The 27949-nt window shown below is 36.7% G+C and overlaps 2 protein-coding genes across 7 annotated transcripts; one reads left to right on the forward strand and one right to left on the reverse strand.

The window, feature by feature from the left end:
* Window positions 1–708: 708 nt before the first annotated feature.
* Window positions 709–22067, reverse strand: LOC141556639 (cytochrome c oxidase assembly factor 8-like). Of its 3 annotated transcripts, none has more exons than XM_074291088.1 (5): window positions 22005–22067; window positions 10715–10912; window positions 9230–9293; window positions 6428–6518; window positions 709–3076 (listed from the first exon to the last, which is right to left on the reverse strand). In XM_074291088.1, the coding sequence occupies exons 1-5, from the start codon at window positions 22062–22064 to the stop codon at window positions 2974–2976; spliced, it is 516 nt and encodes a 171-aa protein (XP_074147189.1). In that variant the 5' UTR covers window positions 22065–22067; the 3' UTR covers window positions 709–2973. The 3 variants fall into 3 exon arrangements, with proteins under 3 accessions (XP_074147189.1, XP_074147187.1, XP_074147188.1); XM_074291086.1 differs by lacking the exon at window positions 22005–22067 and adding an exon at window positions 20816–20959; XM_074291087.1 differs by lacking the exon at window positions 22005–22067 and adding an exon at window positions 20145–20405.
* Window positions 20526–27775, forward strand: LOC141556638 (BAG family molecular chaperone regulator 5). Of its 4 annotated transcripts, XM_074291081.1 has the most exons (3): window positions 20526–21254; window positions 21480–21569; window positions 23948–27775. In XM_074291081.1, the coding sequence occupies exons 1-3, from the start codon at window positions 21007–21009 to the stop codon at window positions 25317–25319; spliced, it is 1710 nt and encodes a 569-aa protein (XP_074147182.1). In that variant the 5' UTR covers window positions 20526–21006; the 3' UTR covers window positions 25320–27775. The 4 variants fall into 4 exon arrangements, with proteins under 4 accessions (XP_074147182.1, XP_074147184.1, XP_074147185.1 ...); XM_074291083.1 differs by lacking the exon at window positions 21480–21569 and having other exon boundaries at window positions 21007–21254; XM_074291084.1 differs by lacking the exons at window positions 20526–21254; window positions 21480–21569 and adding an exon at window positions 21284–21424.
* The last annotated feature ends 174 nt before the right edge of the window (window positions 27776–27949 follow it).

Here is a 27949-nt window from a genome sequence, read left to right on the forward strand (position 1 = left end):
AAAGAAATACTTATGTTGCTTTACCTGTGTAACAACAAGCAAATTTCCTTCATCTCTCTGGGCATCAAGTATAATGAGGAAGGGGGAGGGAGAGATAAGAATGATGAGGAAATTAATCTCAAAGTTCTTTCTAGTTCTTAATTTTGTAATCCTAAGAAACATATACAAAGTGCTATGAAACTCTTAAATGCATTATATAAAGGTGAACTTCAGAGACTAGAGTTTTGAAATTAACAAGGCCCTTACAAGGCCCTTCACAGTTCAGCTAGAGAAATGCTCGAACAGGAGATGTGTATTCTTGCCCTGGCTCTGACACTTAACACCCCGGGTTGCCATGGCCAAGTGTCTTTTCTTTTCTCTGAACTTGCTTCCCATATCTGTCAAATGAAGGGGTCAAAGACAGAATGTCACAAGGACATAGACATACGAGGTCTGGTGTATGGTCAGCAGGGACTATCAATAGACATTCTATGGTTCTAGGGGGATTCATGGTCCTTTCTAACTCTAATTCTCAGCTCAAGTACCAGGATTCTGAGATCTCTTCAAGCTTGGATATGCTGGTTCCCCCCACCTCCACCTCTTTTCACTTTGGACTCTCACTCTCACTCTAGGCAAGGAAGACTGTTATCTCCCCTGTAGTTTGAAGCCCGCATTTTCTTGTTGTCACAAAAAAATGAATATCTATAAAAACCATCAAAAACAGAAAAATAGAAAACAGAAAATTTTTCATTTAACTTTTAAAAGCACTGATAACAATAATTTCTACCAAATGGAAATGTATATAACAACATTTGCACAGGAAAAAATATTTAAAAATTTAAATACTGATACAACCAAAATTAAATACTAAAATCTGAAGATGGTTACTTACAATGTCATTGAAAACTGAGAGGAAGATTTTCTTTTAAAAATAAATTATATAAATAAAATAATTTTTGTACATATACAATCAGGATCAATTCAAAATTATCTTGAAATTATTTGCTTCTGTGTATCTGTGACATCACTAACATTAAAATGATTACTAGGCTCAAATATTTATAATTCAGGAAAAGCTTAAAGCCAGAGTACATCCTCATTTCCTATCAATTCCGTCAGCACATTTATACCTCCAGTAATAAACAGAGTTGACACTAAAGAATCCCAAGTTAACATTTGGCATTGAGACATAACTGACTATTATTTTTTAAAAGATGATCTGATCGATTTTGATTTTAGTAATCATATTTATGTATTCAGTTGCTAAAAGCATTCTGCCAACAAAAGCTCTATCTATAAAATGAAAAACATATTTTGAGAGAAGTATATTGGAATATATAGATCCTTTACCAAAAAGAAACCTGAGGTCTAAAAAGAATTGACCTTCCCAAGATCATACAATGATGAAAGGCCTAAACCAGAATTTTAATTTCCCTGACTTTTAAGCTTGGTGCTTTCCCCACAATACCGATAATATATGGCTTTTTCTCAAAACCTAATGTCCTCAAGGCAGATGACAAAGGCATAAAAGTTAGCATAGATTAGGCCAAATTTAGAGGTGAAGAACAGATCGGCAAAGAGCTCTGCTCAACTAAGCTCCAAAATCCCTGGCCATGATGGTCAAGGAATATAATACTTTTAACACTAGAACCTTTTAACTCCAAACTTCAAAGAGCCCTGACATTAAGTTTCACCCTGCTGTGAAACTGGATCATTTTCTTGCTTTTCTGAATTCAAGTCAGATGTTTTGAGTTTCTCAAAATATGTTTGGTAGCTCAATTTTCTTCTTCAGAGAAACATAATATTTATGTGAAAAAATTAAATAAGCCAGTTCCAGAGCACTGGAACTCTTCATTCTTACTTTCCAGGGGTCCTTGCTAAAAGTCCAATGATCCCTTATTCAGTAGCACTGTTTGTCAAGCAATAATCAGTGCTGATCTGTCCCATTACTAAAGGGATGATTTAAGCCAGTAGAACAAAATAGTTTCTTTTATTAGGTCAACATACATGCTGCTGTCATAGCACCTTAAAGACCTTAAAGACAATTTCAGAAACCTCTTTTGGGACACTTGAGGTCAGTTTAATAGCCACAGGAAAAAACCATTCACTATTTTAGAATCACAGCTTGTTTGGAACCCAAAGCTATCCTAACCAGCAACATCACCTACTTCATTTGCTAGACATGGCTTCTCAATGTTTCAAAAATTCCAATCACCCTTCGAGGATAAAGATATGTTACAAATTAAAATATTCAAAAGATTAGGAGTTAACATCTAGAGAGGAGTTTCAGAAATATTTTGAACAACAGTTTCATTTGGAAGTACACACTTTCTTATTAATTTATTTTTAAAAATATATAAAATTTTAATTGCTATATAGTCACAACTTCAAACCTTTGTTTCAAAGGATATTCAATTTCAAAATAAGGACCAAGCATTTCTCTAAATCTTTGGCAACAAATATGATGTCCGACCAGCACATGGATATATATACTTGGAATAGTTAATGTTTATGATGGCTTAATTACCTCATAAGAGGAATCTCAATTCCTTTTAAAGTATATTTTAGGCAAATCTGGCACAATGAATTATAGAGCCTTGATCTTATCTCAAAACATGCTGACCAAAACCTGCAAACTCAAGAATTAAAATGATCATAATACTTATCTTTATCAGGAAAAATCATGTAGAACAAAAGCAAGCTGAGACCTGAACGTTCTCTGAACCACACCTCTATCTCGAAATAACTCTTCCACAATTTATTCCAGGTCATGTAAATTACATTAATGGCTTGGGTTGTTGTGGCAGGAATATAAAAGTGATTCTCAATGGAAAAATTTCTTAAAGCCTTTTTGTTACTTAAAAAAAATTTTTTTTTATCATCTACAAAAGTTGGGTTTGTCAAGTCATTTTCATATGAAATAATTATGTTCAAGGTAAATAGATGTATGTCACAGTCAGCAAAGAGCTGGTAAAGGCAGATGTAGGCATGCTTCTAATTGTTCTTCACTTGTTTGAATCCAAACTTCTTCCAAATCCTCTCCAGAGCCACTCTTCCCATGAACAAGGTGATAGTAAAATTACGTTTGTACCAGTCTCTAGATTTCACCACAAGAAAAAGAACAAGTAGCATTATATATTACATGCAACAATAAATTATGATTAATATTCTAAACATCAGAGAAAAGATCCAGTACCAAAACCAAAGAGTTCAGCTTACTATCCTCTGTTAATAATTTTCCCATTTCCTTAAACTGCCACAAACATTAAATATTTAGTACAATTAAACAGTAGGAAGGATATGATAATATTTATGATTTATGAGGTTCTTATCATCTAATATTCAAAAATAATTATTTTAGAAAAAAATTAATTATAGGAAATCACAGAATTTCAAGCTAATAGATGTACTAGAATCCCTAATAGAATATCCAGCTGCTACTTGAATTATTTCCAGTAATGGAAACTGACTACTTGTAGAGACAGTATTTCTTAGTATGAAACAGAGACCCACCTTTTAGCCTTTCTTGATTCTGATGCTACTCTGTGGTTTATATGAAGCTTGCAATGTACTAAACCCCTAGGCCTTTGTCCAATGAACTATTTTTGTTTGTTTAGATCTATATTCTCCATCCAACTTATGCAGTTGAATTTTTAAAAATCTAAATGCAGAACTTTACATTTATCCTTATTAAGTTCTATTTTATTAGACTTTGTCCATCATTCTCCTGAGAACTCTATTAGCTTTCAAAATGAATCAGGGCTAAGACCTTTGTCCAACTATCTTTGCTTATTCTGGTGATGTAAGCTCATTCTTGACTTGAGTTTCCAGGAAATAAGGAACATTGGTGGCCTTAGGAAGAAATGCTGAAATTTGATGGATTTTCTATACATGTTAGAAAGCTTTCTCTGAGAAAAAAGACTTGGTAGATGAATGACAAGGGATATGTTGAATAGGTAATGAAGTACTTGAACAAGCTCTGTGGGAGTTGGGAAGGAGGGAGCTACACTGTATGTATGGACAATGCCTGATCCTGGGACCCTATTTACAAGAGCAACACATTTTATGCTCAAAGGGAAAAAAGACAGGCTGCACCTCCTCCCCCCATAATGGCCAGAAGAATGATTGGATTCATTTATCACTGAAGCTGACCTGAGAAAGATTATAGTGGTCTTCTGTTCTCATTTAGTGTCTCAATTTCATAAGTTTTTCTTTCATTTTAATTTCCCAAAAAGCAGTCTTTGAATTGTCTAAATACAAAAAATTGCTGATCCATTTCATGCATAATCACTTACTTGACTTTAAAAAATCCTCAAGAATATCCTGAAACTTACATTTAGCATTACTATACTTAGTCCCCAATTCAAGTGGTAATGCTCATATAGAATCTATAACTCAAGGCAAGAGTCCCATATTCTGAAAGCTAAGTCTCTCAGAGCCAAAATGCTAATAAGTATGTAGGTCATGCCATTATTTTCAGTCAAATGAGTTGAGTGAACACAGGACTTCTGTTCTGGAATAGGCTCAGAGTACTTTATCAGCACTTGAGACAGGAGGAGGAAATAAGCAAACAAGAGCTCAAACATAAAGCAAAGAGATGGCAAGCAGATGATGTGAAACAGCATATTACATAAAGCCTTTCATAGTTATTCTGAAAACTACATAACTACCCAAGCCACATGAGAACGCTATTTAAATTTCTATTACTTCAGGGGAGGGCCTGAGAACCTAATCACAACTTGTAACATCATTTCTATGAGAAAATGTGCCCTGAATTCTAAACAACTGATGTGTAAACTTTTAGAATATGTTATAGTGAAAAGCATACAAGGTTAAAAAAAAACTGGAAACCTAGGTTCTGCCATGCACTCACTATGTGACCTTGCACAGAAAGCTTCAATTTCTTCCTCTATAAAATGAAAGGAGTGGAGAACATGGACTTTGTGATATCCTATGTGCTAAAGTCCCTGACCATTCTAACATTTGAGATTCTCTAATTCTGTGAATTTATTTATGGATGACCATACAAAGGGAAAGCGATGCCTTAATAAAAATCAGTATGAAGAGTCACTAAGTATTTTGTCTAGATTTACTGAGAATGAGTCTATCATACATGAATATCACATATTGATTCCTACAACACTTTTCATCAGATTTTAAAAATGTAAAGTTTGAAATTATGCAATTGTGGCTAATACTCCATTGCTAGTGTTCCCTCTCACTCCATGTACCTAAGTTATAAGTAGTCAATGGTACTACATTATTAACAAACTATAAAAACCAAGCAAACATGGCTGAGAATACGTATGGTAATAAAAGACTTAAAAGTTACTTAATGAAATTCTTTTTTTTTTTTTTCCCTGAGGCTGGGGTTAAGTGACTTGCCCAGGGTCACACAGCTAGGAAGTTTTAAGTTTCTGAGACCAGATTTGAACTCGGGTCCTCCTGAATTCAAAGCTGGTACTTTATCCACTGCGCCACCTAGCTGCCCCCATTTAATGAAATTCTTAAGCATTATTATGTTGCATTACAAGGTCATTAGGCATAATTACAAGTAGCTCATATATATGACTATGATTCATGAAGTTTGACTTGGATTCACAAGTGAATTTCACCAACTTCACAATGAGTTGTGAGAGTTAACAGCAAAGCTTCACTTTCCTATGTACTAAATGAACTCACATCCCTCAGCTTCTACAGACACAAAGCTGTTTATCCTATTTTTCGGAGAACAGGAGGAAAGAATAGGAAAGTGTCAGGCATCTAAGACGGGAGGAAATGTTACCAAATGGCTAAAAAGACAAAGAAGAGAAGGCTGTGGGCTTCATCTACTTCACAACTTTGCTTAAATTTTATTGTTTACTTTCCACTCTCACTTTCCATTGAAGCTTTGCCCAGACAGATTTTAGATCATGTGGTAGTATACATCTACAGAGAACACAGTCATCTGCTCAAATCAGAAGCTGAAGAAAGAAATTAAGTACAATAAATACTTGTTTGACTAAAAACCTAGTTCAAAGTACTACATCACCATTTAGAAACATATTTTAGGAATTTAGTATGGTAAAAAGGAAATTTTTTTTCTATTTGAAATCTGAAGCAGCAGGCAAAATCCTAGCTGTTACTTTGGCCAAGTCTCTTCACCTATAGTTCCTTATCTATAAAACTAAAGAGTTGGACTAGAATATTCCTAAGACCTTTTCTTATCTGATATTTCTCAAACCTTTAAACTTTCTGTAAGACCATGAAGAAGGCCAAAATAAGAAGGTTAAACAGATCATTCAAAATTTAAAAATTCTGAGTAGTAGGTTGGCAGTAGGAATATATGCCTCTTATATAAAGATGAAATTATTAAGTTTAAAGAGACTATTACATGAATTAATGTGCAATTATAAACCATTTGGATTTAGTATTTCTCAGCTGTATTAAAATAAAAAGATACACCTACCTGTTATAGTACATATGCTTTTGAAAATTTTTACTTAAGAATTCCTTGTAAAAATCTGCCATTTCTTCTGCATTCAATGTTAATTTTTTACCTGAAAGTTAATGTAGACATAAAACAATGACACAGATTTAGGCAGGAAAAAATTTTTGCTACTATAACTACAGCATAGAATTCAGTTTTGCTTTCAATCATTTAAAGAAGTATAAGGAAAATATATAATTTCAGATTTATATTTCTATCACAAATTTTTTTACTATTTGAAAAACACAAAATAAGAAATGCAACACCATTATGAGAGCAGAGTTACTGGATGAGAGACTCTTGCCCTTCAGGCATCCTAGTCTGAAATTCAATCCTATGTACATACCAAATTGTATATATATCCTATAGGTTATTTTATTAAAAATAACTGATTGGGGGCAGCTAAGTGGCACAGTGGATAGAGCATCAGCCCTGAAGTCAGGAAGACCTGAGTTCAAATCTGGTCTCAGACACTTACCACATCCTAGCTGTGTAACCCTGGGCAAGTCATTTAATGCCAATTGCCTCACAGGAGGAAAAAAAAAAAAAAAAAAAAAAAAAGAAATAACTGTGGTTTCAGGCCATTTCTCAAAGGAAAGATTAGTGTATATCACATCAAAATGACTTCCCAGTTTTTAATTCTTATTAATGGCTTTATTATACATCTCTAAAGAATTGTTGTTGTTGGCAAACTATGGCTCTCAGAGTAAATTCTGTGGCCTGCAAAAACATGTGAGGTTAGGACAGTTTTTACATTTTAAAGTATAATGTATTTCAAGATGCAAAAATCATTTTTAGTTCATGGGCCATATTCTAAGGTGGGTCTGGATGGGGGTTTTCTAACCACTGTCAAGAGCCACACAAAAGATTCTAAAGATCATAATTTGAGAGATTACATATTTTCTGTTTTTGATATCTTTTTATTCACATCTAATCTAGTACTTTGCAAAGGCCAGATGCTGTTGTTGGATAAGAGCTCTACTGGTTTGTTGGGGGGGAGGGAAGGAGCATCTGGGGAAATAATAGTACTGTGAGAATAATAAAAATTAGGATTGGAAAGACAAGTTGGAATCATGTTCTAGAAAGTCTTATGTAGCAGACAATTTTTATTTTATTTTGGAGAAAATAGGGAGGTATTGAAGATTGGGAATATTCAGCATCATTTTATATAAGTCTTTTCAGGCTTTTCTGAAATCAGCCTGTTCATCATTTATCATTTCCTTTAATATAGTTGTCATGTAAATTATTTTGTTAGTTTTGCTTCATTCTGTTTCCATCTTCCCAAATTCCTCCAAATTCTTTTATATATATATATATATATATATATATATATATATATATATATATATATATATATATATATATATAAAATTTATTACAACACAATAATATACCACAATTTGATCAACTGTTCCCCAGTTGGTTAGAGACATCTCCTTGGGTTCTATTTCTTTGCTACTACAAAGAATACTGCTATAAATATTTTTGTACATATGAGATTATTACCTCTATTTTTAGACATGATCTATTATATTTAATTATACTGGTTACAAGGGAGCATTTAGAGGGAATAGTCAGAAAGTGACAGTAATATATGTGTATATGTATTTTTTTTTTAAAAAAGAGCACCAACACAAGATTTTTAAAAAATAAAACAAACAAACAAACAAAAAACCACTCTGGTTCATGCCCTGGAAGTCAGAGAATTCAAAACATGATTTCCTCCTCTAAGCAGAAGTGGTGGACTTCTAGTGCAGAATGGGACGTTTTGTTAGTTGTGGCCAATATGTTGGTTTGTTTTGCTCAGTTGTACTTTATTGGCCACAGGTGAAGAACAAAGAGAATCAATTTACATTGATGTTAGTCTTAAGGCACTAATGAGACATTAAAAATAAAAATAAAATAAAAGTACGTAGCATTTCCAACAATTCCAGGGCTCTCCTCAGCATAAATAACTTGGGCAAGTCACTTAACTTCCATGAATCTCCAGTTTTTTTCATCTACAAAATAAAGGTGTTGGACTAAGCTGGCCTTTGAAGTCTCTTTCAGCTCTAGATTAGTGAGCCTCTGACCAAAAACTCTTCTTTTAAACAATATTATTCTAATAGTTATGCCAATAGGACTGTGAATTGAGAAACACCATCATCTCTCAAGTATCAAAAATGGGTGATCTAACAGTTTGGGCATATATTATAAATGGCTTATAATCAATGATGACTTAAGCACATGAAATAGCTTAAGCACAATGAAATCAGCAAGGCAATATGAGATGGGAAAAGGTACATATAGAGAGCAAGGGATAGCCTGATTGTCATTCTGATAACTCTGTAATGTTAAAAGACATTAAGAAAGATCTTGAGGATATTGAATTTATGGGAAGATAGGGACAAAAGTTGCACAAGTTGAGAAAGGTTAGATAGATTGCATTCTGAATCATTTGAGGGAAAACCAGGGAAATAATGAAATATTCCTGACCATAATTCTAAAAGTGCCTTCCTAAAATGCAAGTCACAAACAGTTGTCTGATAGTCTTATTTATCTAAAGACTGGCTTAGTAGACAGAATATTGAACTGGGAGTCAGAAAGACCTGGATTCAAATCTACTTCAGACATTCATTTGCGGGGGGACCATGAGCAAATCATTTGACCTTAGTAAGATCAGAATGACAGGACTATTGTGAGGTCCCCAATGAGCTATAAAAGGTTTTGAGAACTTGGAAGCACTAAACATTATTATTAAAATGGCATCTTTATAATACAAAAAAAGACTGTTGAACTAACCTGTTTCGTCTTTCAGTCCCAGACCTCTAGCTTTCAATCTTGAGTGAATAAATGCTTCTTTTTCCTAAAAGATGATGACTGTCATTTTCTGAAATTGTGTGACTGAAATTGAAGACATTTTATCACTAGCTCAAATGTTTCTTCCCAAACTTATTTCTCCTACTTCCCTTTGTGCACTATTATATTGAAAGGTGTGCCCAGCACCTGGGCCAGGTATGCCAGCATCCAAGGGTCACACTCCAGGTGAGCCTGGGACTATATCCAGAATAGGTGACTGGCCATTCTCTTGTCTTTTCTACCCTTCCTTACCTCTTTGTCATTGAGCAAATCATCCCTCACACCTGGAAAGCCCTTCTTCCTCATCTCCATATGATAAAATCCTGCTCTTTTACCTCAAGATGTTGCTTGGGTGCCTCTCTATCATTCCAAAAGAAATCCTTTCCTCCCTAATCTCTCTCTCTGGTTGATTTGTCCTCTGCATTTATCACATTCTGATTTATGGTGTAATTATTGGTATATACGTCCTATCCCTTTACTATATTTTTAAGATCTTTAATATCATCTTTGTATTCGCATTGTTTAGCACAGTGTCTTGCACAGAGTAGCATAATACTAGCTCAGAGTTAACACATTATAAGAATCTTGTGCTAAATTTGCCTATATTTGACAGTATCATTCACTGCTTTCTATTTATTTAAACCCTCTTCAAAACTGTTTTTCTTACATAAATATCAATTTATACTTGTCAATATAATGAACATAATTAGAAATGTTAATAAAATCACTATGTTAGATTGCTAATTATTGGTTTTATTCATACCATCCTGTCCTAATTCTTGTCCCAATTCTCCATTGCTTCCTTCTCTTTTTTATTATCCACATCCACAAAGAGAATACAGAAATCTAAGAAGTTTGCAACCTCGATTTCCTTCCTATCTCCTTGCATATTTTTATACCATCAAAATTCAGTTCAGTTTCATAAGCATTTTACAGAGATAGGGAGCACAGGAAATTCTAAAACAAACTTCTGATTGTACAAAGCTTGCTTCTAAACTCACAGAATAGGATAACAAATACACATTTTTGACAGCTCACCAGAATGGATAAAAACATTATACATATATATATATACACATCAATTTAAATATTTATATTTAGTTTTATAAACTATAATTTTTAAAATATTTTTTAAATTATTTTTATATTTATTTTTAATTATATATAAAATGTTATGGCAAGAAATTTAAAGAATGGGGTCAAATTACACAAAACAATTCTATACACACAGTTGTATTCTTTATGTATAATGTGTGCATACAATTTCAAATTCACAATACATCAACAATGACTTTTCAAATTATTTTTACATTGTGAATTGAGATTTAAATAAGTGTGAACTACCAAATAACCAAAGAAATAAAGGTACTTTTAGCACCACCAAGTGGCCAACAATCCAACTTATAGTTTGTTAAAACTTAAGCTCACCTTATTAAATGTCTGATTCTGGTTTGCCCAATATTGTTGGTTCCATTCTTGTGTTTCTTGTCTTAATTTTCTAAGCTGCTGTTCCAAAGGAGATTCATTTTCAGGGATGTAAAATTTGATTGGTCGGAGATTTGAATATCTATCTGGGGGTCCAATCCAATCATTGCAAGATTTTCTGGGAGGGCAGGATCTTGACAGCTTTAAGAAGAAGAAAAAGAATATTAATATATAAAACTAAAACATATCAACAATGATTTAAGTTTAATAAAGAAACTAGATTCACCAAATTCCTTCATTAGTTTTCTTTTTAAGTTTTACTGGGCATCCATAGGGTGCAGCATGTTACTTATGATTATCTTTATGCAAAAAGTGACATAAAAGATACTACTGAGAACATATGACTATAAAAGGAAAAAGTCAGTTATATAACAAGAATAAAAGGCATCAGATAATAAAGCAAGGCGTCAATGTTGCACTGTTATTCACTAAATATTAAGAGAACAAAAGGAAGAAATCTTCTACATAGTATTTATATGAAAACAATTAAAAGCTGCACACAAAGAGAAGAGAGACTCACATAAATGAAGATATGGAACAACTTTATTTGAAAGCATAGACAAGAACTGCAATGAATGAAATGACATGGGACAAAAATTCACATGAACAAATATTCATCATGTCACTATCATTATCATAGCTAATAGTTACATAGCATCTGCTATGTGTCAGCAGATTATAATTATCTTATTTGATCCTCATGCCAGTCTTGAGAGGTAGATATTATTATTATAATACCCATTTTAGCACTGAGGCTGACAGAAGTTAAGTGACTTGTCCAGGGTCACATGAATAGGAAGTGTGTGAGGTTACATTCGAACTCAACTCTTCCTGACTCTATGCACTCTATCCAACTTATGTTCACTTCACTTTATATCAGTTCGTGTAAGTCATTCCAGGTTTTTTTTCTGAGAGCATCCATCACATATACAGCAAGTTGTTCAGCCATCTCCCCCCCCCCCCCCGACTTGCCTCAATTTCTAATTCTTTGTCACCACAAAAAGAGCTGCTATAAATAATTATGTACATATAGATCCTTAAAAAACAAACAAACAAACAAAAAAAAACACTTCTCTTTGGGACATAGATATATTGCTGGATCAACAGATGTGAATATTTTATAGCCTTTTGAGCATAGCTCCAAATTATTTTCCAGAATGATTAGATCCATTTACAATTCCACCAACAGTTGCATTAATGTCCCAATTTTTCCACATCCCCCTCAAAATTGTTATTTTCCTTCTCTATCAAATTAGTCGATCCAAGAGTACCCTTAGAATTGTTTTAGTTCACATTTTTCTAATCAAGAGAGATTTAGAGCATTTTTTTTATATGACTACAGATAACTGATTTCATCTGGAAACTGCCAACTGACATCCTTTGACCATTTATTTACCAATTGGGGAACAACTTGAATTCTTCTAAATTTGACTCAGGGCAGGGGTTCTTAACTTTAACCTGTTCCTCTGGGTCAAGGGCCATGGACCCCTTTTGGTAGTATGTGAAACCTCTAGATTTCTCCAAAAAATATTTTTAAATGCATAAAACAAAATATATAAGATTAAAAAGGAAATCAATTAAAGATATGTATTTTCCCATTCAAGTTCATAGAACTCCTGAAATGAATGGATCTTTTATAGGTGTGTGGACTACAAGTTTGTACATGGCTGAAGTGGACTAGAGAAGTAGGAAAAGAGTAAGTTAAGAAACTAGGAGTTTGGGGTGTTTGAATACATTGAACAAATATTGAAGTACTATAGGAAAGATGGGGAATGTCTGAAGTTAGGTGACAATGGCTACTAGAATTTTGAGTGAATGGTAGATATGGATTGAATGAACCTCAAAAGAAAAAAAAGTTACTTAATACTAGTGGTGTGTAATGTTCTGGTTAGGTCTCTGGAGGTCCTCCAAATGGGCCCTGGTCTCAGTAGAATAATCACAAGAATAGTCAGGAATAAAGTCCAAAGTCTTTATTATCTCCTTCACTGTTTGTCTCCTTTGCCTGGAACCAGGCTATCTTTCTGGGGGACCTTCAGACGAGCCTTGGTCTTAGTGGAGAAGTGAAGGAGACAGGACAGTCATCATGAGGGTCTTTATCTTACGAGGGTCTGTCCTCCAGCCTCCAGTCCTCTGTCTTCTCTATCTCTGAGTCTGTCCTCCCTCTCAGATCTCTTAGCTCTTACACACTCTATTATAAGTACATCATCATAGGTGTCAATCTTGTAGAATAGGTGTCAACTTATAGAACTATACTAAGTACATGTAAACTAGAGAATCATTATCTCAATTCCACTGAGTTAACATCTTGTAGGATTAAATCAATCATACTGAATTAGAGAACTATTAATCACTATACTAAACTAGATAACCATTGTCTTATTAATTCCTTTGAGTTAACATCTTGTTTTAAGTATACTTCTTCAGAGTTCTGGCTCTCTACAATGGTGAGTAGAGAACTCAAAGATGGCAATGGGGAGCAACATGTAATCCAACTCCCCCATCTCAACTAGTAAGTTGAGGAAATGAATGAACTTGCAGTCAGTGCTGCAACTGGAAAGAGCAAGTATCAACTGCATAAGAAAACTTTCAACAATAATTTTGACAAAGGTCATCAACCTTTGATTGTCAGAAAGTTTTCCTTCATTCTCTTTAACAACTTCAATTGTTTTTTCTAGATCTGTTCTTTGGGGATAGGCCAAATTTAATTCTACCTCCTGATGACAATCTTGCAAATGCTTAATGCTACTATGATATGTGATCATCATATGGCATGATTTTGAGGTGTTGCACATCCTATTCAGGATGCACTGCTGCTAGTCAATGTTCATCCTAAAACAGAGTACCCAGAACTAAACTAAACTACAAATATAGTCTGCTCAGAATAAATCACAGACTATTGCTTGCCTCTTTGAGTACAATTCATCTCAACATACTCTTAGAAAACATTAACTTTTTTGGCTATCATATTTCAGTGTTGAATCACATACTAAAGTGATTTATGAAAAACTAAGATTTTTTTTCATGGTGAAGAGCACTTTTTTTTTTTTTTGGCCAAAACTACTCCTCCTCTTTATCCTGTCACTGCCCCCTCTCCATAGATCTAGTACCTGGAAAGTTGATTCCTGAGCTTCATTATGCCTTTTTTCCCCCTTGATTTTTCCCAATGTTTTATGAGATATTATTGGACTCTGTCATCGAACACGTTATTCACCTTCTCATATTTGTGCTAAATACAACTTTGATAAGTATGCTTTCTATGCCATTACTTAAGTTGCTGGGGGGAGGGGAGGAGGGAAGGGGGAAGGTTAATTAGCACAGATCCCAGAATTACTGTATATATCTAGCCATTCAACAAAATCTGAATCCACCTATGTATACTTATCCATTTTTATCTTTTCCACAAGGATAGCATGAGAGGCTTAGTCCAAAATTGAAAATAGCTAACACACTGGATGGCAGAATTAAGATTCCCCCCTCCCCCAAATCTCAACTATCTAGAATGATGGACTAAATCAGATAAAGTCAAGAAACAACATAGTACAGTCAAAAGAATGATGGATTTGCAGTCATAAGAGCTAGGTTTGAGCCTTGCTTCTGCTACCAACTCTATGTATGATCTTAGAAAAATCACTTTCACCTCTAGACCTGAAATTTCTCCTTTGTAAAATGACAGGTATGGGCTAGATGGCATTCCAGATTTAAATCTATGATTTGAAGAAAAAATTTAAATAGAGGAAAAATAAAGTCCTATTTTTAATCACCTTTAGAAATTTCTGTATCCTTTTTTTTAAAATTACTTTTAAAACTGAGAAGAAAAATTTGAGGGGTTTTAGAAAGCTTAATATAAGTTAATAGTGTGATAGAGCAGCCACAAAGTTCTTATTTTGATGTCTTATTGTGTTGTGAACAGAATATATACTGCTGCATACATATAAGGGTTTTGTGTATGATCCCACTAACCAAGTGAATCTGTTTTCTGAGAAGCAAACTGGTCAACTAGAGAGAAGCAAACCAGGTTGGCCATCTGATAATATATATGTTTTTACAATGGCAACTTATCAAATAAAGAAAAATTTTATAAATGGTACTCTATTGCTACTGCAATGACAGTCAAGAAAGGAGAGTGTGCTAGAAGAATCACACCCTACAATTTGTTGAGTATGTTATAATATAGATTCTTTTTATATATGAAACTAGATTGCTTCTCTTCCAACTCTTAAATTCTGTGATTGTTATAGAAAGGTTTTATATGAGCAATGTATCCATAGCATCAGTTTTTGTAGTAGCAAAGACTAGAACCAAAGTAGATGCCTACACCAAGTGGGAAACTGCTAAATAAATTTCGACACACAAACGTAATGGAATATTATTTCACTGCAAGAAAGATAAATATGGAGAATTCAGAAAAACTTGACAAGACTTGTATGAACTAATAAAGTTACATAAACAGAACCATGAGAATAATTTATGTGATAAACACAACAACAAAAAGGAAACAACACAAAAAAAGGCTTCAAAACTTTGATCAAATTAGTGTCCAATCCTGATTTCAGAGGATTAATGGTAAAGTAGGCTTCCTGCTTCTTGGCATGGAGATGTTGGACTACAGATGCAGAAAGATATATTTACAGACCTGGCCAATAGATTGTTTTGTTTTGGTAGACTACTTTTTCTGATACAAGTACGCATTCTATGGGGAGGGACAAGTCATTGGAAAGTGACTATTATTTTTTTAAAAAAGAAAAAGAATCAACAAAACATTTAAGGGAAAGAGGAGAATGGTAAGAATAAACATAACCTTTACCCTCCCATTTTCACACTGACCACCTGCAACCTTTCTTTAAGCTTCCTTTATTACTCAGACAAATTCCTCATCAACAAAACAAATCCTACCATTTTCCAGTTAGGATTTTTTCTCAAGAAGTTGCATTCTTGGGTCAATTTTCTTCTTTACTACAACTGTTTATGAGTTATACATATGTGTGTGTGTGTGTGTACATGCTACCAAAATAGCTGTAAATCAATGAAACATAGAATACAAAAGTCTCCAAAGAATTAAAAATGAGTATTATCACAGAGGAATATAGAGTGGAACATGGTGGAAAGGGCAGGATTACAGAAAGATAGTTGTAACAGATATCATTAAGGAATGTGTGATAAAAAGAAGAGACAGGCTGTGACATGGTGAGCAAGGATAGACGGACACCAGGACACTTTACTTTCACCTTCATGATGTCAAAAGAAAAGTGAAGGCCTCTAGCATTCCAGTTGGTTCTGTTTTGGCAAATTTATGGAAGAATCACACAGAAGGCAGAGGCATGGGCTGAGCTGCAACCTGCATAGGATTACAAACTGAAAAGAGCATTGAAGTATTTGAGTTTGCCAACTGAAAGAGTCAATATGACCTTTAGCTGGATTTAAAAAGGCAGTGTCAGGAAGTGAGAGAAATTATGTGCACTAGCCAGATCAAATCCAGAATACTGTGTGCTGTGTTTTAGAAAAGACAGTCAAGTAAGTTGCCTAAATTCTGGGTGACTTTGGGTACTTCTCTAGGCTTCTGTTTCCTTATATGTAAAATGAGGAGCTAGGACTACAAGACTTTAAAGGTCCTTTCCAACTCTAAAAGGGGGAAATTAAGTCTAGGAAGTAAAGGAATTAGATAAAGGAACCAGGAGAAGTTGGCATGGAGGAGTGTTAAGGAGAGGAGCCGGAAAGGGGGGAAATAAATGAGGGTACCATTGGAAGTATTGGAAGGGGTATTTCTCCAGTGGAAGAAGCATTCCAATTACTCTTCTTGGTCCCAGAGGACACAATCAGAGGCAATTTAGGTGGAAGCCACAGAAAGACTGAAAATAGATAAAGAAGCTGCAAGGGAGATAGAAAAGAAGCAAACAGGTAGGAAGAGGATTTGGAAGGCAAAGAACCATTAAAAAAAAAAAAAAAAACAAGGGAAAAGAGAAAATCTAGGAAGAAGTGGTGAATAACAATATCAAAATCTACAGAGAGGACAAGTAAGACGAGGACTTTGAAATGGCTATCAGATTTAGCAGTTCAGAAATCACCAATAATCTTTAAAAGGATAGTTTTAATAGAATACTGAGATTAGAAGCCAAATTAAAAAGGTTGAAAGGGTGATGAGATAGCAGAAGCATTAAAAATAGATATTTTTGCTTTTCTGTCATAGTATGAAAATAAATTAGAAAAAAATGGATCTTTAGATCTGTGGCACAAAAAAACCCCACCACTATATAAGCCTACCTCCTCACCACACAACTGCAAATGACTGCAGAATAACATTATTCTTGACACTTTTCCAAATATAAATACTGCATAAGCTTGTATTATTCATAATCTCAGACATTCCATTAATGTCAACTGAATAGTTAGTTATGTCATTTTAACATGCAGTTGCACAGCTGGAGAGAAATATAAATAGCATCCTTTAGTTAGCATATCAATACTGAAGACTGTAATAGTATAATTATATAAGGCATAGCTACACTGTACCAAGACAATAAAAGGGCATTTGAAGAGGCATGGGACAGTAAATTTATGAAGCTATTCAACAGTGAAACTTCTTCCCCTATGTGACAAGCGTGAGTCCTTCAAGAAACTGGCATGCTTTTTGCTCTTATATACTGATGTTCTCTAAGACTATTCACTTACTTTGTAAATTATTCATATACTTTGTAAATATGAGTTCTTGCTCTGAAGAGGGTCCAAGTTTGAATGAGAACTCTAGCAAAATCAGTAGAGATCTGTCACCATAACTAGAATTATATACAAGATAAATAATCTCCTGATATAAGAAGAGAGATGGAGGTGAAGTTGCTATTACTATTCTCTGCCTCTTCTCCAAAAGTTTAGTCCTCAAAATTTCAGTCAGCACAATGTAATGGAAAATACATCACTGGGTAAAGGATATGAACAAACAATTTTGGAGAGAAGAATGTAAGAAATAAGTTCCATATTCTCAAAGGGCTATAAAACTGTGCATACCATTGATTTAGCAGTGTTTCTACTAGGTCTGTATCCTAAAGAAATCATAAAAGAGAAAAAAGGACCTACATGTGCAAAAAATGTTAGTAGTAGCCCTTTTTGTAGTGGCAAGGAACTGGAAATTGTGTGGATGTCCATCAGTACATGAATGTTATGGAATACTATTGTGCTATAAAAAATGATCAGCAGGATGATTTGAGAGGGGCCAGGAGAGTCTTTCATAGAAAGACTCAACTGACGCTCAGTGAAGTGAATAGAACCAAGAGTAATAGTTAACAAGTAACAGTAATAGTAACAAGACCAATCCATGATCATCAAGCGTGATGGACTTGGCTCTCAACAATTTGGTTATTCCAATAGATTTGGGATGGAAATTGTCAATCGAATTCAGAGAGAGAACTATGGAGACTGAAAATGGATCGAAGCAGAGTTTTTTCACCTTTTTGTTTGTTTGCTTATAAGTTTTTTTTCCCCCTTAAACATGTGCTTTTTTTTCCCTTTTGATCTGATTTTAGTTGAACAACATGACAAATACAGAAATATGTTTAAGAGAATTGCTCATATTTGACCCATATCAGATTGCTTCCTCTCTCGGATAGGGGAGACATAAGAAAGGGAGGGTAAAAAATTTGTAATACAATGTTTTACAAAAGTGAATGCTGGAAAAGAGTCATTCCTTATGGAGAGAGATGACAGTCTCAGGATGTACACTAAGACACATACTTTTTGGATATGGTTTCTTAGAGAATTTATTTTGTTTGACTAGGTATATCAGTTACAATGGTTTGGGGTTTTTTGTTTGTTTGGAGGTGGGCAAGGTGGTAGATAAATTTATTCATCTGAAATAATAAAATTTTAAAAATTAAAAAAAAAAAATAGAAAAGACCCTGTTAAAAAATGGGTGGCTTTTGGGGGGCAGGAAAGGGAGAAATAAAGGGGAATCTAAAGATGTAAAATAAAAGATATCAATAAAATTTTTAAAAAGAGAGTATGTACGAGAAATTTATCCTAATTAGTTAGCCTCCTTACAAAAGAAATAAGGGTACCCTTTTTAAAAAAGTGAATGCTAAAAATTACCTTTGCATGTAGATGGAAAAATAAAATACTATTTTTTAAAAAAGAAATTAATTTCAAATCATTAACTAGAAAAGAATAGGGGGCAGCTAGGTGGCGCAGTGGATAGAACACCAGCCCTATTCAGGAGGACCATAGTTCAAATCTGGTCTCAGACACAACACTTCCTAGCTGTGTGACCCTGGGCAAGTTAACCCCAGCCTCAGGGAAAAAAAAATTAGAAAAGGATACATTAAGCCAACTCAACTCAGATACCTCACTGTAAATGACATCAAATTGTAATACATACCATACTAGCACTTTTTTGGTGGTTAAAAAATGGAAATAAAATGTCTTATCACCTGGGGAATAACTGAACAAAATATAATGATTTCACTAGTATAAACAAACTCATAGGAAGTAAATTCTCCCTACCAATGCTACAATGTATCATCCAAATTACAGTCTGAAACTTGCTCGTTCAGTAGTTTTAGTTTCCTCCAATTCCTCCTGACCCTATTCAGGATTTTCTTGGCAAAGGTACTGAAGTGGTTTGCCATTTCCTTCTGCAGCTCACTTTACACTAGAGGAGCTGAGGCAAACAGGGTTAAGACTTGCCAAAGTCACACAGCTAGTATCTGAGGCCGCATTTAAACTCAGAAGGTGAGTCTTCCTCCATCCCAAGGAACTGAGGATTAAGTACTTGACCAATGTGTCAGGCTTGACCAAATCTTTAAGGCCGGCTCTCAATCTGCTGGGCCACACTGCTTTTCGGTGCTGCATTTCCACATTTTAACTATTGTATCTTCCGCAGAGGATCAGTGAATCCATGTATTCATATGGCAACAAAACACAAGCATACAACAGAGCCAGCACTGAGATGTGGCAGAGAAATGGGGAGTGTGGGTAAGAACTGGACCCACAAAAACATGTGAAAGACTCTGGTTGAAACCACCAGAATTACTTCTTCCGGGGCTGGAGGTGGTTTCACAGTACACCATGGGAGGTACTGAAATCTGTTCTGATTAATTTTACAAAAACTTTTCATGTATCCCGACTTTCCCCTCAAGTACAGACACACCTGAGATTAGCCACCAATGTAGTCTAGTCCCTAGAGTAAGAGTAACTGTTTTTAGATTGTGGTTAATTGTGTCTCCAGAGACAAGGGGCGTGGAGGAGAGGAGAGAGCTGACAAAAGGCCACATCCCTTTCTCCTTTTGTCCCACAAGGACGGAGGCACTACTCAGCTCTGCCCCCTGTATCACAGATGACGAGCGCACACACGATGGGGTGCTGCACAAGGGCATAACTCCATACACACCTCCTCCCGGCCCAAGTCACCCCGCGGCCATCTGACCGTGAGGGCTGAGGAGCGCTTCTTCTGCCCCCCCACCCCAGATGCCAGCATAAGGGGACACCCCGCCCCTCAAGCCTAGCATAAAACAAACTCTCTCCAAGGCCGACTGGGCGGAGCCAGAGAGGAGTGGTTCAGTGATAAGTCACGGCGTCCCTCTTCCCGTCTGTCCCGGGATCGTGACTATGGCCCACGTCGGGGCTCAGCTACCCATCAGAATCAGTGCCCAAGCGGTTGGAGTTCAGTGATATTCTTGGACCCTCCCCCACAGGCCGAGGCTCGGAGGCAGACTCTCGCGTCTGCGACCCTCCCCCACGGGGCCCGGGTTCAGAGACGTTCTCTCGGCGTCTCTTTCCCACTGGCGGGGCTCCGGGACAGACACGCGTCGGGGCTCCGTGACTCTCTGCCACTCCCTTCAGGCCGAGGCTCAGTGACACAGAGACACGCGTCGGGGTTCAGTGACATACACATACACAGAGACACGCGTTGAGGTTCGTTGACACCCTCTCCCCGGGCCCGGCGCAGTGACACCAGCGTCGCTTCCGTGGGTACAGGCTGGGTTACGGCGGACCCGCGGACTCGCCAGGCCTCCTTCCCACCTCGGGGGCCCCAGGCCCGCCCGCTGACACCCCAGTTACCCGGCTCTGCGTGGAGTCCCCGGGCTCTGCTCCCCTTTCCGGCCCTGGCCGGCCACCGTGGAGAGCGAAGCCGCGGCGGGGCAGACAGAGGACCCCCCGCCTCCAGCCCACCCGTGTAACCGCCGCGGCCGCCGCCATTCGCATCCCCTCGAATCAGCCTCGACTGCGCCGCTTTACGGCAGTCTCGTAAAATGGCGGCCGCGGAGGAGGAGCCGGAGAAGGAGCAGGAGCCGGAGAGCAGGGGGCTGACTATGTACTCGCCCAGAGAGGACCAGCTGGCGGCGGAAGCGGCTGGCGCGTCTGGGGAGGCGGCGGCCACGGGGCCTACCCTCATCTGGCAGCCTGGACCGCCCTCGCCTGGTGATTCGGCGCAGACTCGACGCACCTCCCCCCGGCTTCCCGAGGACTCGGGGCGGAGCGACTTTTCTCCAGGCCGCGGGTGTGTAGGGGCCCTTCCGGGGCTGGGAGGCGCCTGACCTGTGGAAGGCTTGGGGGCGGAGGGAGGTGGGGGAGGAGGAAAAAGAGGTGGAGAGAATAAAGGAAGAGGAAGAAGCCCGGCTGAGGCTGGGTGAGGTGGCCGGGCCGCGGGAAATGGCGACGGTCGGACAGGTGAGGGGCGCTGGGGGGGCGGGCCGCTGAGCGAAACGGGGCGCTTTCTTTTCAGTATCCGACTTGAGGTGATAAGAGCGAGAGTGAGAGACCCCTTAGAGGTGACTGACCGCTCCCTGCAGCCCATCCAGGGCGCCCTAGAAGGGTATGTATCCCTCGTGGGAGACCTTGTCTCGTTCCCAGGCAGGACTCCCTCGGCGCCTCCGCTGCGTCCCCTCTTCCCGCTCCCCTATCATCCAGACTCCCAGAGGCTAGTCCCTCCCCTTACTCCCTCCGCGCTCTTAGAAGCCGAGTCTGCCTTTAGTCTCCCCTAGTCCAGGAGGTCCCCTCTCCTCCCATGCCTTTAGAATCCGGGCCCCGCCCTCCTCCTGTGCTCTCCGAGGCCAGACCCTCTTTCCCCGACGCCCTCAGAAGCCGGGCCCCCTCTAACCTCAAATTCTGAGGGCGGGACCTCAGCTTTTAGGGAGGGGGCGTCTCCTCACCATCCTGGCTGCTTCTCTCAATAGCCCCTCCCTACTTGGAGCCCTTTCGATCCCCTCCCCTTACTGACGTAGAAGGGAATGGGGACATCGATTTTTACCTGACCCTTCGGGAGCCCAGCTTGGAGCCTCCTGAAGGCCCGTGGTCTCCCCTCCCCCATGGCCGACCCTATTGTGAGGTCAGGGCCAAGTCAAGGGCTGAGATGCCCTGGAAGTCCGGCAGCCCTGCCCAGGAAGCCAAGCCATAGAAGGTGGCCGAAGTGGCCAGTCCCCTGAGCCCGTGCTCCTTTAAGAACAACTAGCTGGAGCAGGGTGACACAGGATGAACCCTTGGGTTTTGACATCTAACCCATAAAGGGACTCCTCCATCTTAACAACTTCTGGAAGCAAACACAGGGGCCTGGCCAGTTCCAACACTGCTCAGCAATTTAACATCATTTCTTTGCTTCTGAGTAACTTGAAGAAACCATTGACGGGGTAACACCAAGATCTCAAGGTGGGAGGTGGCACCTGGTCCAAATCCTCATTCACTTCTGTGTCCCTAAAATTTTGTTTTTAACATATTCATATGGATATATGTTCATCTGGCCTCTGCCAAAAGGCAGTTTTGAGAATGGCATTTGTGAGTGAAGTTCTTTTTCAATAGGTAGAGCAGAGGAATACCATCAACCACTTGGCTTTAAATCATTCTGGATTCTTGTATTGAAGGGATGTCCATCCAGATTGAGTAGCAGTACTCTGTCCCATATGGACCTTATATGGGGGGTAGAGGGAAATAGCTAAGTCATGGGATGTGGAGCTAGATGGAATCTTAAGATAGTTCACTTAGTCTGCCTTTTCTCCCTTGCATTTTATAGATGAGAAAATTGAAATGAAACCCAGAGAAGGAAGTGGAAGTAATTTGCCTAAAGTCTTAGCAGTCTTAGTAGTCGTTGTAGCAGAACCCAAGGTCCAGTTCTGTCTTCAGATATTACCAGCCTTTTCACTAGTACTGAATGTATCCCTTGATGTATCCCAGTAACACTCTATGGAATACTTCCCAGATCTCTAATGGAAAGGTTTTTGAAATTTTGGAGTGAATGCAGAAAGAAAATAGAAACTGTAGATTAAGGAATGATCCTGAGGAATGAGGACTTAACAGAAGTCTCTTGTAGGTGTTTGATTTTTGTTTTCTTGGGGGGGGTGGAGAGAAAGGGGTAAGATTTCTCCAGCATCCTTGCTAAAATAACCTAGTTCTTATTGTTAGATATCATTTCTTGCAAAAAAGGATATAAATGATTAGGTCAGAGAAAGTGAAAACCAGTTTTATCTGTTCTCTATTTTCCAACCATTAAACTTTTTAATATTACATAAAACAAAAGGAAAGGCCAATTTGATAGTTAAAAAAAAAATTAAAAGAATATAGAAGAGTAATGATGTTAATTCCAAGCTATTTGCAACCTACTTTTTAAATAGATTATGTCATAGTTATTTATTACAGGATATTGTATTGAGGATATTTGAGATATATAGGTCCAGTGCCACAGAATCCAAGTCTTCTTGGTCCTAGTTTATAGTACATAATGTAGTATATAATTGTTTTTCTAATTTTAGTTATTTGTGTAGTTTGATAGTTCTTACTTTGTTCTCCTAATGGCATGAAAAATTTCAAAGACAAAACTGGCAGGATCTGCCAAGCAGGAATGGTTTTCAGTATGTGCCCAGTGATAGACGCTCCACTTGTTATCTGAAGAACATCTTGGGTAAGTTCAGGTTGGCCTCAGGGTGATGAATTTTGGGTCTTCGAAGATTTTAGATTTTCTACTTAGTCATCAAGGAGGGATTATGTTGGTGAAGGAATAGCTATAGCCATAGTTATAGATCCTTGAAATGTACTATTAATGTGAAATGTAGCCTAAGATTTAGCCAACTTTTGAAATAGAAAGCTAACATAATACTGCCATGTAAAGAATAATGTGGAAAAAATGAAATTATATTAAATGTCAATTTATTGTTCAATAATTATGTTAAAATAGCTAATCACTCTTTTATTTTTTTTTTTTAGCTCTTGTGGAATTGAACCAAATAAAAGTATGGATATGGGAAATCAACATCCTGCTATGTGTAGGCTTCAGGAAATACAAAAGGAAGTCAAGAGTATTGAACAGCAAGTAATTGGCTTCAGTGGTCTTTCAGATGACAAGAACTATAAGAAGCTGGAGAGGATTCTAACTAAACAACTTTTTGAAGTTGATTCTGTAGATACTGAAGGAAAGGGGGATATTCAACAAGCCAGAAAAAGAGTTGCTCAAGACATAGAGCGCCTTCTTAAAGAACTGGAGCAGAATGCAAACCACCCACACCGGATAGAGATAGAGAATATTTTTAAGGAAGCTCAGTTACTTGTCAAGGAAGAAATTGCTCCACTCTGTAGTGGAGATAACCGGGTAACAGATGAATTTGAAGAAGCCATCCAAGATGTCATACTGAGACTGACACATGTAAAAACTGGAGGGAAAATCTCTTTGCGAAAAGCAAGATATCACACATTGACCAGAATATGTGCAGTTCAAGAGATTATTGAAGATTCCATGAAGAGGCAGCCTTCCTTGCCACTTTCTGAAGATGCACATCCTTCGGTCTCCAAAATAAACTCTGTTATGTGTGAAGTGAACAAAGCCAGAGGGACTCTTATTGCTCTTTTAATGGGAGTAAATAACAGTGAGACTTGCAAGCACTTGTCCTGTGTGCTGTCAGGGTTGATTGCTGATCTGGATGCTTTAGATGTTTGTGGACGTACAGAAATAAGAAATTATAGGAAGGAAGTAGTAGAAGATATCAACAAATTATTGAAATATTTGGATTTAGAAGAAGAAGCAGATTCTACTTATGCATTTGACCTGGGACAGAATCAATCCATTTTAAAAATAGAAGGGGTTCTCAAGAAAATGAGAGAAGTAAAGAATGAACTTCTTAAAGCACAAAATCCTTCTGATTTGTACCTGGGATCAAAGACAGAATTGCAGGGTTTAATTGGACAGTTGGATGAAGTGGACCTTGGAAAGAACCCATGTATTCGAGAAGCAAGAAGAAGAGCTGTAATAGAAGTGCAAACACTTATGACTTTTATTGATTTGAAAGAAGCTCTTGAGAAAAGAAAGCAGGGGGTTGCTGAGGAACACCCATCCCACAGAGCCATCTGGAATGTTCTTGGAAGCTTGTCAGAGATCTTGCGAGAAGTTCTTTCATTTGATGGAAATAGAACTGATAAGACCTATATACGGCTGGAGGAACTCCTCACAAAGCAACTGTTAGCACTAGATGCTGTGGATCCTGAAGGAGAGGAGAAATGCAAAGCTGCCAGAAAACAAGCTGTGAAGCTTGCACAGAATATTCTCAGCTATCTTGACTTGAAATCAGATGAATGGGAATACTAAGATACCAGAGGTCACACATTTGATATTGCTTGTTTTGCACTTTATGTAGATTTCTATATATTTATATAGAGCTCTTTCAGTCTACTGAGGCATATATATGATTTAAACATGCATATTTCAATACCAGTATTTGTTTATGACCCCTGACTTGAACAGATTATATATCTACCATTTTTAATGGTGCAAAAATAGATGTATTTACAACCCATTAGCATTTCCATTTGGGTTGTATTATCTGTATGATGTGTATTTTTTTTATTCTGGAAAAAAAAAAAAGAGTTGTGTTAAGAAGCAGAATTTGTAAGAATTGATCTATTTTTTAAATGGATAGTGCAAAAGTAAAAAATGCAGATGTTTTAAAATTCAGATAGCCGCCTTACTCAATACTCGAAATAATTATGAAAATGAGAAATAGATTAACTTGATTAATCCTGGTAAGATTAAAATCCAAACACTAGAGCAGCACAAATTTTTTAATATGCTAAATAAAAGCAAAAAGGAAAACTAATTTTTTTAAATTTAGAAATGTTGATTTGTTTTTCCATTTTAGTATTTGTTGTTGTTTGAAGAACTTTTTTTTCTTTTTTGGTAAAACTTTGTGTTTAAAATAATATCTTTTCCCCTATGCCATGCATGGGGGACAACGAGGTGGTCAACAAATTATTTCCCTTTTTTTGTAATGAAATTATGAAAACTAATAGCAAAAAAGGGGAAAGTTATAGATGGTATTGAAGAGGAGATAAAGTTCTCCGATACTTTTTAAGTTTTTATCTTTTTTTTTTTTTAACTTTGTATGTTAAATCTGAGTTGAATGCTAGTAATTTGTGTGAATTTAGTTAAGTTTTTGATTTTGTTTGAGGGAAGGAAAAACTTGTGGAGACTAGAAATGAGTAACTTGTTATCAATGGCAAGTTGTGCTAAGGGTCAGAAAACATATATAGTATGTAATGGTTTTCTTTCATCTGACCATCAAGGTTATGTAATGGATAAATTTGTTAAATAAACCTGTTATTTGGCAACAGATAATTGCAAAACACAGCTACTGAAGTAGCTTTCCCTTGACTTGTCATTATAAGAAATTAATTGCCACTGGAAAAGAGATGCCAGCATTTTAAGCACTAAACTAAAAAAGAAAAAGGAAAAGGGCCTTGAAATAGTGTTACTTGGGTAGTCATTAGATTGCTGGGAGTAATTTTATTTACATGTTGAAGCTTTTTTAAAATTCTGAAATAGACATTAAAATAACTAGAATGCTTGAAAGTTTTCATAAGATTCCAAAAGTATTTTTTTTCTAAATTTAATTCTGTTGTCTTGCCAGCCCATTCAAAAGAATTTCTGAAAAGTGAAGTGCCTTTTTAGCATCTTAAAAGTAGTATTATCCTTATAGGTTCCCAAATTCTATATGGGACAGCCAGACATTTCTATAACATTTCCCTCAGAAGATATTAAAAATCTATTAGGCTATATAGTTTGGACTATATGTTAATATTATTTCAAATGTTTTTGTTGTTTGAATTAGGAAAAAAACTGTTGGCAAAGGAAAAATTTTAATAAAAGTACCACTTTAAACAAGTGGTTAGCTTTTGTTTTTGGTGATTTTACAAAAAGGTTGTTGGCTATCTTAACTTAGTGCTTCACTTATTTTTTCCATTTTGTCAGCATTATATAACAGGAACCGGGGAAACCAGATGCAGAAGCAATCAGTGTATGATAGCTTCTTTGCCCAGTGTTCCCCAGCCCATCGTAGTATTGTTTTTAGTTTGTGTTTTCACTTTTTTCCATTGTTGCCTCACTGACTTTTTTAATGGATCATTTTAAACTTTAAAGGGATTATAATCCCTGAACTACAATATTGCCTGTTAATTGAATGTGACATTTTCAACTTTTGAGAAATAAGATGTGACATGGTACATCTCTATCACCCCAGTTTTGTTTTAATTTTGCATTGTCTCTTAAAAGGGAGAGGGATTATTCAAGATTTAAATATATCCACTGACCTTTAGAATATAGCATTTTTTCATGCAACTTTTTTTCTAAAACTATTTCCCGAGACTTATTAAAGAAATAATCTCATTTAAAACTGCTTTCTAATAAAGCACTCTGTGTATATATGGTGCTGAATTTGCCACTTGGCTTAAATTGATCACGGAATTATTTTGTCCATCAAAACTTTGAGATCTACTTTGGTTGTTGGGGGAAAAACTGAAAGTGATCTTTTTGGTTAGTGTTTAAGCATGCTTTATTTATATTAACCTATTCCTTCTTGCCAAGGACTCATTCCTATTGTACTTAGTGGTATAATGAAATCTAGTAGCATACAGGTTAGTTTTTCTATTTTATTTACTGGAAACTGGTTTGAGTTGGAATGGAATTTGCAAGTTGGCTCATACTATATTTTAATAATTTTTGCATGAAGAAATATTGTAAACTAAGGACAAAATAAAAAAAAAAAAGCGTATGGCCTGTACTTGTGTTACTGAATAGTCTTAAAATATTTATATGTTATATTTAATCTGTGTTCATAACTAGAATGGCCAGAGGGTGTTTCTTTTCTTTAGCTTTTTTAGATCTTTTATTCAACTAAGTTAAAATGAACCAGACTAATAAGGAAGTAGTTATTAGAAATAAAT

Source organism: Sminthopsis crassicaudata, chromosome 2 (assembly GCF_048593235.1).
Source record: "Sminthopsis crassicaudata isolate SCR6 chromosome 2, ASM4859323v1, whole genome shotgun sequence".
NCBI lineage: Eukaryota > Metazoa > Chordata > Mammalia > Dasyuromorphia > Dasyuridae > Sminthopsis > Sminthopsis crassicaudata.

Coding starts and splice junctions, on each gene's coding strand:
- LOC141556639 (XM_074291086.1), bottom strand. CDS start 20,959: ATGCGAATGGCGGCGGCCGCGGCGGTTACACGGGTGGGCTGGAGGCGG. Junction 10,913..20,815: donor GGGACTCCACGCAGAGCCGG/GTAACTGGGGTG, acceptor TTCTTCTTAAAG/CTGTCAAGATCCTGCCCTCC. Junction 9,294..10,714: donor AGAATCAGACATTTAATAAG/GTGAGCTTAAGT, acceptor ATCATCTTTTAG/GAAAAAGAAGCATTTATTCA.
- LOC141556638 (XM_074291081.1), top strand. CDS start 21,007: ATGGCGGCCGCGGAGGAGGAGCCGGAGAAGGAGCAGGAGCCGGAGAGC. Junction 21,255..21,479: donor GACTTTTCTCCAGGCCGCGG/GTGTGTAGGGGC, acceptor CTTTCTTTTCAG/TATCCGACTTGAGGTGATAA. Junction 21,570..23,947: donor ATCCAGGGCGCCCTAGAAGG/GTATGTATCCCT, acceptor TTTTTTTTTTAG/CTCTTGTGGAATTGAACCAA.